The sequence below is a fragment of the Galendromus occidentalis genome, unplaced genomic scaffold (assembly GCF_000255335.2).
Source record: "Galendromus occidentalis unplaced genomic scaffold, Mocc_1.1 scf7180000075389, whole genome shotgun sequence".
NCBI classification, from domain to species: Eukaryota; Metazoa; Arthropoda; class Arachnida; order Mesostigmata; family Phytoseiidae; genus Galendromus; species Galendromus occidentalis.
Window position 1 is genome coordinate 227,776 of NW_003803379.1, and position 10,240 is coordinate 238,015.

Sequence of the window (10,240 nt, forward strand, 5' to 3'; positions counted from 1 at the left end):
TTGTGAGGTCGAGAATTTCCGACGGAAGAGGGAATCAAGTTGCTCTCGATGCCGGCGTATCTACTCATCGCGGCGAGCCGAGTCGTGGGTGGCAGGCGAAGGTCCGCTCGAATATGTACCTACAAATGTTCATTAGAAGTACCTACATGTTGGGAGACCTCGGGGGATCAATGGACGATCGTCCGTTGCTGTCCGTCACACGCTGTTTGTCTGGAGAGATTGAGCATCTCACGTTCTCGTGTCCACCAGGTTCAATCTCAAGAGACGAGGAATCTCATTCCTTGATCTCCGTAGAGCCGATTAGGCGCATGGATTCACTTGCCTACCGGTAGCCAAAACAGCTCTTCCGATGCACGAGGCTTCGAGAATGTGAAATACCGTAAATATTTCAATTGGAGACCAGTCCCGTCTATTTTTTGACCACCCTGAACATGGCCGTTTATCAAAGACTGTCCGTCTATTCCTTCCGTCCTGCAACGAGTGAATTGAGTTCTGTCACTCATATTGATAGACTATATTGAATCGGTAAAATATTCACCGCGGGCAGGCCAGGAGTTTACACAAAGCACCCGTGAGGTGAGATTTGCGATCTTCGCGACTCGGGTACCTGGATTCCTTCCCTAGAAGGGTCCACCTATTGAAGACTGCCCCTGTAGTAGTGACTACCCCTCTATCATCAGAATATTTACGGTATGGGCTCCTCCGGAGTGTGAGCGGAATTTTTGTCACGTGTGCGCGCGCCATGAGTCTGCACGGCAAGAATGTTCCGTTCTAATCCGGGGGATATGATCGCCGATCCATTGGGATCGGGAATTCGCAGGAATTCCCCAGGGGACTTTCCCGATCCGGCTCTCCACGGAGTTGCCTAAATGAGATGAATCTGTGGAATGGAGGAAAGACGAATCTGTTTGCACACCAGCCACCAAGATGTCTCATCGATCTAAAGTCGAGGAAGATTTTTCAATGACACAGACCGATTATTATTCGTCGATCGATGGGAGAGATCCGTACCTGTACTGGATTGATTGGAGGAACTTCCCCTTGAGATGCGAGCAGCTACGCGCTGGCATTGAGCCGTTGAGTCGACATTATTTGGGAACGAGGTTCGACCTCGAGCCGCACTCAAGCTTGCTCTTAATCAGACCGCCATGCTGGTTCAAGGCAAATCTCGCGAGATCGCCAAGCGAAGGCCCTGTACTGTCCTCGAACCTGCCGAAACGTCATGATTGACCTATTTTCGAGCGAATTGTTTCGAATGATTACGATCGTCGGTCGTCTCGTGCACAAGGTCAATGTCGCGCTCTCCACGAATTTCAAGGGCCGAGCCATGTCGACGGAGGGCCTTCACCATGCTCTACGCCTTTGCTTAAGCTACGAGCATATCTTTCTATGAATAAAATGTAATCTGTCGTTCGAAACGATAAGCGTTGTCGTTTCTTGTTGTTGTTTTCTTCCGCGCTTCCCACCGAAACTCGACACCGAGATTTTTCGCGAAACGTCACAAAGCTTGAAGGCGGCAGTCAAAGGCCTCTGCAATCAACGCTCGTACTAACAAAGGACGTTTCCGAGGTTGAGAATAATAAGGTCAATATCGTAGGTCCTCATGCGTCAGCAGCAGTGACGAGCAGTATTCATGTGTAGCTCAAAACATGACATCACGGACGGCCATCACATCCGCCATCACATCTGCCTTGATGATTCCGAGAGCAAGTGGATTCAGACCGACTCGTTATCGTGTACTGTGTACTCCCTCGGAGAGCATCTCCTTTCAAGGTGTTTGGGAGCACGAATAGCTACCGAACTCGAGAAGAGTCTCTTGAATGAGCTCACGTAGGAGCCGGGCAACCACCATCGAATCAGGAGATCACCCTATTCATGGGAAGATAGCGTTTTGGGACATGCGACATCTCTCAGCGTCCGCTCCGGGTCCTGACCAGTATCTCTCCCTGAATTATGGGGGTGCAGGCTGCGTGATGCACGTTCAATGGCCGTTATCGGCAGAAGCCTCCTTATCTCTTTGAATTATGCGTAACGCTGATCTCGAGATTTCTGCCGAACCGGGTCAAGAGCGATCAGGATCATCAGAATCATCTGGGGTCGATCCATCCGGATCACAGAAATCACCCGCGTATCATGTGCGAGAAAATATTTGGGTATCCGATGAGAGTTCGATTAGCTCCCAGCAGATGCAAGAATCTGACGCAAACTTCCTACTGCCGATGGTCGGTGTCGGAGTGCGTCAGCCGGTCGCCATTACGGCTATGGAGGCATCGGGTACGGTTCGTTGCGTTGAGAAAATGAAGCCTCGCTGATGTTCATCATCTCAATCTATAATAGCAATAGGGAACGCTTCGTAAGAAAGAATCAGAGGTCACTTCAATAAGTAGACGACCGAGATCCCTATCAATTCCATCAGCACAGCGCGGACCGTGCACCGAACACGCTGGAAATATGCTTTGGGATGGGAGTAGATATGCGGTCAAAATAGTTGAGGCGTGCGGCATGGGGACTCGTTATACGCACCTCGAAGCCAGTCTCGATGCTTGATTCCTGATCGACCACGTTTTTTTCCGTCGGAGTATCAGAGGTCATGCCGAAACGACGATTGCCTACAGCACATTCCATCATGGGACACGTCCCATCTCACTCCATCGGGATCACTGAGGTCATTGGGACGTTTTTCGGGAACCAGAGCCCGTGGCGAGCCTCCCCCGATGGGTCTCCTTGTGTAAGTAGGAAGATTCCGACTCCCCCACATGATGACAGTCAGGACCGCTCGAGATAGAAGAATATGATCGCAGCTCACTCGCCTCTTCCACGGGAGGGAAAATACCTGATTTGCCAGAGAAGCCCAACCCTTTCCTCGATCATTCCACTCTGCCGGCAGAGATCCTGCCTGTCGGATTCTCTTGGGCAGGTCACGGTCCGGGAAGCTCATGTGATCCGGACTGAAGTATGCTCTTTCCTGCGTCCGAGTTTCTAGGCGTGGAGATCCGCGCAGCCCTCGTGAGTCGTGAGTGTCGCTTACTGAACATCCATACCATCCCTTTCACCCCATTGAATTGCCTCAGTAGATCGGTTGGCGCTGTGAGTTGTCCGAGGGGGAGTGAAATTCGGTCCACGCAGGTCAAGCAATGCAACTAACAATGAGCGGCCAGAGCGGAATGAAATCTTCTGGGGATGCGTCCTGCTTGATCCCTTGTTCTACACGCATTCAGATCCCGGGTGTCAAGGAGAACTCACGCCGGAAGAGCCAGAAGGGTTCTGGCGTCCATCTTTCACCCAAACGTGGAGATTACGGGTCATTGTCAGTTTCAGACCCTGATAGCGGTCGAGACTTTCGAGTGATGGAGAATTGCTCAATCCGTCTGGCTATAGATTGCTTCCCATTTCGCATTTCATCATCCCGAATACCTCGAAATCCGTCTCTCTTACACTATTTCCATCGGCGGCAGCGCCTCGTTATGCCAACATTCCGCAGAATTCGCGGCTGAGCGTGTGCGATGCCCGCCCGCACAATCTCCACCGGAGATTGCCAGATTTCGTCAGAGCTCTTACCCTCCGGAAGCCATCATTTGAATCTCGGCCCTCGAGAATCAGTCCCCCCTCGCTACTCGCCCGGAGAAATTATACCACTCGATTCTCATCAATACGCGGCCGTGCCCCTGCGAATCTGCTTTTAGTGACATCGAGTCATCCGATTTGTTAGAATCGGAGATTTGCAAGAAAAAACTACGATCTATCTGGATGATGATAATGCGAGGATCTCGGAGCCATGACCAAGAAGACACCGATACCACTCGGTCCGGGTATTCAACGTCTACTCTTTACCTCGATACCATTCGCGTGGGAGATTGTCTTACGTAGGAGACTTCCCTAATCAACTATCGTTTCCGGGCAGACATTGCCGTTGGTCTTCAGGAATGCAATCCTTTTCGAGCTCGATCACCATGATCGACACCGTATCATCGGGAATCCGCGGGATTAAATCTCGCTCTGTTTAAGAGGACTTTCTGACTTCCATGAGTCGATCGAAGAATTCTTCCTCGGATTGATCTTCACGCTTTCACTGACTAGATATGGGGTCGGAGCTGCCTCCGTGAACCGACAGCTCCCTGAGGTCTCAGTCTTTCGAGATCAGTCTTCAAGCGCGTGAAGTTTGTCAATTCGATGCTTAAACCGGCATGTTACTGTGGAACGGAGCTGGAAGAGGAATCGGGGGAAACTGGTGATGATGCGAGCGATGTACAAATACTATTGCTGCGACCGTAAATTATTGAGAGACGAGAGAATCGATCTTTCAGTGCCCGTACTCGCTACGTGTCCCAAACAATAACTTGCTCGCTGTATCAAATGACAAGTATTCACGGAAGCGACGGGACGAGAGATCCAACACGTAATCGAGCGGTATCAGTCAAGTGCAACCTCGAAACCGATAGCGGATTCGGGAAGAGGAGATCGGGGGCCGAGAAGTTGAGTCGATGTCGGGACATGAGAATGGTCGTCATTTAGATGGAGTCCGGGAAAAGTGCGCCGAATGTGTTCGTGATACGTCGAATCCCCCTCGGGGGGGAATTCTGTGCATCTGCACCCGACACCGCTTCTAACTCACAAGAAGAACTGCGTGGAGCAGACTCGTTGGCTTATCGAGACGGGTAGTCTAACTTTTTGGACTTTTGCGAGACGTTTTGGGAAGATAAATGTATCCAGCTGTTTTTTGACATCACCTCCGAAGGAATTCTAGGATTTAAGCACTTATGAAGGTGCAAACGGCGTATTCTATCACCAGGGGGGGCAACCTTTGAGAACAGTGGAGCTCGATGGAACTTTCTCAAAAGTCACAATTCACATCCCGCTCTGCAGCATGGGTGTCTTCCCCAAGGATCTCAGCTCAGAATGTGGACGTTTCGCTGGGTTCCCCATAAACTGGACATTATTCACAGTAAGGGTTTCCACACGCTCACAAGATGGAAATACCCGAGGAATCGGCGAGGACACCCCGGGCTTTGAAATGAGCCCTTTCGGCCCTCAAAGACCCTTAGGCTATGGGAAAACGTCGGTGTGAAAAAAGAATGTTCACCGCCAGAATTAGCCGATAAGGTGAACCGGTATCTTCCAGCGCGTTTATATCACCGTTAATTCTGCACAGAAAGGTCGGATGTTGATATACTGGCGGCGGGGCTCTTTTTCTATTGATTGATTCGATGCGGGACAGAAATAAGCTCCGCTCAAGTGAATCCTCCCACACTCGGTCTTCTGGGGTTCTCGGCTTGAACCCCTGACATCATTCAGAGTTTCGACTCACCAGGAAGGGATCGTCGGGTAGTTTCCGATGATACCATCATCAGAGTTCGTTGTCAAAAACCGCCTCCGCAGCAAATCCGCCAATTGACGGGATATCTCTTGCGTTCATGATTTGCTAAAGATAAACATTCTACTTCGGTAAACGAGGAATTTTTTCGATGCATACGCCGAAATGACGACCTCACACTCCCGTTTCATGACACCCCATGACGAGTCGAGCTCCGTCAGAAGACTGAGACGACGTTGCTGACGAAAACGTTGCGTTTTGTCTGTGTTTGCCCTTGAAAACCCGAGCGGCTGCCAAAGGCGGCTTGGCGGTGACGGACCCGACGTACGGTTACAAATCGCTGCACCAGAAGTCCGAGCGAGCATCCCGAGCAACGCTCACCGGCGTCAGAGGAGAGAACAACAGAGAAGAAACACCGTTCACCAAGCCTCCGGTCGGATCTGGCGATACGTTTCCGTTGCCCAAAGCTGAGGTGCTCGCTGCTGCTGCGGCTGCTGCTACTGATTTGACGGCGGCGGTGGTGACGATACCGTGAGCGTTAGTCTTCGCGGTACGTATTGGTGATCACTGACAACTACTTTCCTCTCTAATGCCCGCTCGCGCGCTTTCCAACTCTCTCGTGAGAGCGGCATCAGCTCGCTTGCCCGTTGGCTCACTTTGGGACCCAACCCTATGAGGCGTGCTTTAAAACTCTGGTCGAGCTCCCACTTCCAACTGAGATCGTTCGTGACTTCCTCGTGAGATCCACCGCTCCGTCCGCTCCTGTCAACGCAGTCGGAGTCGAATTGTGTTCTGATTCAGTTCGTGTGGTTCCCCACGATTCCGTGAGTAAGTTCCTGTCGTTCAAGTAGACTGAAAGTCCTCGTCTAACATCCGCGTTTCTGAGAACATGTTCATAAGCGCTCCCGGATTCGTGATTTTGGTATGAGTTGGGGCCCCCGCGCCGAGTCCGAATCTTCGCTCGCATTCGCTATCCCCGCCTCGCGACAGACCTATCTCAAGCTGCGGTGAGATTGATATCGAATAGGTTTTTGGATGATTAAGATAGTACTGGCTCATGCTCCGTGGGACATTTGATTCGCCGAGACTCTCGGTCTAGTTTCTATGCGGACCGTATGTACATGGATCACATTGAGGAACAGTGACGTTGACAAGTCGCTGATTATAAGCCTCTTCGTGTCGAAAGTCCAAGGGTCAAGCGCGTAACAGAGTTTCGACAGCTGTGCCTCGCTAGTCATGATTTAGTCGGCGGTGATGGAATAGAATCTATTTAAAGTAGGCCCGGACTGCTAGCACATTTTCTGTCTCTGTTTGGGCAATGCAATACCGGGTCGGATGTATTTGTGGCCGCATTCAATATCATATCCGGATCACCGTTCGGAACAGCAGACATCGATGCTCCGAGGCTCACGGGAGCTGAATCTCAAGTTCAAACTGACCCGTTTACCTTAATCGACTTCCTTTCCGGATCCGAGCCAGCTCAAGTTGAAACTTTACACGTCGTCGGTTGTTGGAGAGTTGTGGCGCAGACGGCGAGCGGACGACTACAAATACTGACACCAATTTTCGAATTCGAAATAGAAGGCCCTGAGCTTTGGAGTATGCTCTCGAATAGCGAGCCAGGAGATGAAAATACGCCGGGAATCTCTAAGCTGCGCGGGAGATTATTCAGATGACAAAACTGTTCACCGGAAACTCAGCTATCATTGCCCTACATTTCTCCGGGGAGGTTCCATCCCCGTGGCGTATTCCGCAATCTGAAAACGCGAGTAGTAGGAGAAAGTGCGGAGTGCGCCCGAGAGAAAGCACTCAGCGAACCCTCGCATAGCCCTCCATAGTCCAACCCACAAATATTCTCCTTATTCTCGCAGCCTAATCCACCGCGATGACCGCCGCAAAAATCGCAAGAATACTCAAGGACGACGATTTTCCGTGGAGGAAGATGGCCGCGGAAGAGCTCGATGACGATCCTGCAAAATGGGAGATGAAGCTGTCCGATATGCGTCAAAGACTCGAGTCCTATCAAGAGAAGCATCCGAAATTCCAACCCCGGGTAATCTCTGATTTCACTCAATTCGTTCTGTAATCGAAAATATTTTCCTCGTCGATGACTTCACGGATTTCCTCTTCCGAGAGCCGAGAAGTACTTCGCGCTCGATTCATCGTCAATTCAATTTGCAGCGCGAGCCCGGCTGCGGGGATTCTTTCGAACTCGATTCCACATTCGCTTAGCAATCTACATATGTATACCTTGAAATAGGGTCAACGAGTGCAAGGAATGATCAGACGAAATCGATTTCCAGGCGGATGATGGCTTTCTGCTAGCGTTCCTGCGAACGAGGAAATTTAACGTCAAGAAAGCTTTCGACGCTCTAGTGAATTATCACTGCATACGTTCGCCCAATCCAGAAATGCTCATTCCGCGGGGCAAGGGTCCTCGCGACTACCTGCACATCATTCGCAAGGGAATCGTCTTGGTTCCTTCGGCTCGTAATCCCGTCGACGGCTCGGTCGTCATCATCGTCTCTCTGAACAAGTTCAGATTCGAAGACGAAGACATCTCCCATGTTATCAACATCATCTACTATCTATCACGCGTCGTTGTGCGGAGCGTGGCTTTCCAGACTCTCGGGGTGAGACTCATTATCGACATCGACGGCGTCTCGATGGCTTTCTTCACCACGCTTCTGCGTCGCTTCTACAATTTGAAGGTAAATACGAACTCCGCATTGAGTCTGCACGGGACGAGAAACTCGAATCGATCCATGATATTCTGATTGCAAATCACCGAATTTCCAGGCACTCATCATTGCCCAGGGCTGTTTCCCGGCTCGAATCAAAGGAGTGCACGTGATGAACGAGTACTACGGCATGGTCAAGCATATTTACAACCTGTTGTGGCCTTTCCTATCGACGAAGATCCGGAAGCGCATTCATCTGCACGGCTCCAAATACAGCGAGTTGCACGCTTCCATTTCCCCGGAAATTCTCCCACACAGTTTGGAAGGGTCTCCACAAGGAGTCGAGTTCGCATGGTTCGAGAAGCTGATCGTCGAACACCACGCCGAGATGGTAGAGGACAGCTATTATGGTTTCTTGGACTTCTAGAGCACTTTCCCCCGATGGGGAGCTCTCCGGAAGCGAGACTTCGGAGATTCCGAGGAGTGCAGCGTTCGTTAGGAAGCTGTGATACTGGTTCGCGAATGTGAAACTCAGACGCTGATTCATTCTTTGAAAGCCCTGAACGTCGTCTGAGTCATGAAAGGGTAATTTTCTGATGGACATGGAATTACCTCCAAGTAATACGGCAAAGCGTATGAATCACCCATGATCGCTTCATCTCATGGAGAAGTGTGTGTGTGTACGTGTGCATGAAAGCTGAGAACGCAACTTGTACGATGGATGTGTCATCTCTAGAATAGTTCTTCATAAGTGTATAAACTCATTTGAGATCTGAAGTAGATGGATCGCTGGACGCCAGTGAAACGAAATGGATGAAAAATGAAAGTTGATGCTCAAGACGTCTCGACACATGTTTTTCAACTTCTTGAATGCATCGATAGCTAAGTAGGAAACTGTTCCTTACTTTCCGCGCGAGGTCATAGCTCCGGAACAAATCTGCTCATTCGCTCCGCTGAACGCTTCTCTCGGAATTTAATTTTGTTGAACGTTTGAACAAGAGAGCTCACTCCTGAAGAGCTTTCATCCACTCATTGTGTTGTCCTCGCAGCGAAGAATAAAGCAGGGGATAATAATGAATATAATCTGCGCCGCTCTCGTTCTCTCCATTCGTTCTTCAAGTCTGAAGCCCCGCTCTTTCATCGCGTGAGATTATGTCGTGTGCATCGCGGGCCTTGAAATATTCAAAAATGTATTTCGGCATCGGAAACGCCGAGCGAAGAATCAACTGTATGCTAATTAGCTCCCACGATTTTCCGATACCTGATCAGCCCTTGCGGTAAAGTGCTCGACCGGGGGATGATAATTGCAAATTCTAACCCCGTGCTGGCCTAAACTTGACCCGCTGGAGCTATTATTGTCTTCGCCGGAACGACTGGGCGAACGACTTGCATACATTGAAATGTAATGCCGCGACGACGTTCAGGGACTATGGGGTGATCACAACATTAATCCGGATGATGGAGGAGCGAAGCAAAAGTATCTTCCGACACTGTGTATATATCCATCACTTTCGCTCCTCGTTCCGCTCGGAGCTCCGACCGGTGAACGATTCTCGAAGGGATATCTCAGACAACTCAACGAGACGAGCAGGCTGCGAGACGAATGACTTTCTGTAGCGGATAATCTGCCGTCATTCCGCTTAATCGATGAGCTCGACAATGGTTCCGAGATCCGCGCTGATCGATCAGACATCCGCGATTCCCCCCAGAGTATGTTCACAGCCGGAACGAAGTCTGGAATTCCCCAGACGTAATCGTTACCCACTCGAGAATCGATTATACAATTCGAGATACCAAATCGATGGATTCATTTCCAGGGCACCGATGCGATCGGTGTGGATTAGAAGTCGCAGTTATCGGAGAGCGTTCGCTCTTATTACATTCTATCACTGTGTCATCGCAGATATCGCGATCATGGTTTTATTCGGATCGGAGTCCCTCAGGAATCAGCAACGGTCGCGTGACTTTGATCTTCTGGGGGATGATCCCCGGATTTTCCGGAGGGATTTCTGGGAGACCCGACGCGATGGTTTCGAGGTCAATGCCGCGACTCCCACCTTTGGTTTTGGAAACCGTTGTCCAGGCATCGAGTCTCGTAACATTTCTGCAAACTTCTGGAACGTACGGCTGCTAGGCGGAACGCTTCGGTGACGCTTTTCCGAACGGAAACTCTGCTTTACCTTAATCCCTCGCGCCTGAGGAAAAAGTTTGCATCGTTCAAGTCCACGCCGCCGGAACGGAGCACGCC

At 50.4% G+C, this 10,240-nt stretch overlaps 1 protein-coding gene across 1 annotated transcript; it reads left to right on the forward strand.

Annotated features, from left to right (window-relative positions):
* Window positions 1-5,960: 5,960 nt before the first annotated feature.
* LOC100902615 (alpha-tocopherol transfer protein-like) lies at window positions 5,961-8,875 on the forward strand. Its single transcript, XM_003737034.2, has 4 exons — window positions 5,961-6,135; window positions 7,183-7,364; window positions 7,615-8,022; window positions 8,111-8,875. The coding sequence occupies exons 2-4, from the start codon at window positions 7,197-7,199 to the stop codon at window positions 8,417-8,419; spliced, it is 885 nt and encodes a 294-aa protein (XP_003737082.1). The 5' UTR covers window positions 5,961-6,135; window positions 7,183-7,196; the 3' UTR covers window positions 8,420-8,875.
* Window positions 8,876-10,240: the final 1,365 nt, after the last annotated feature.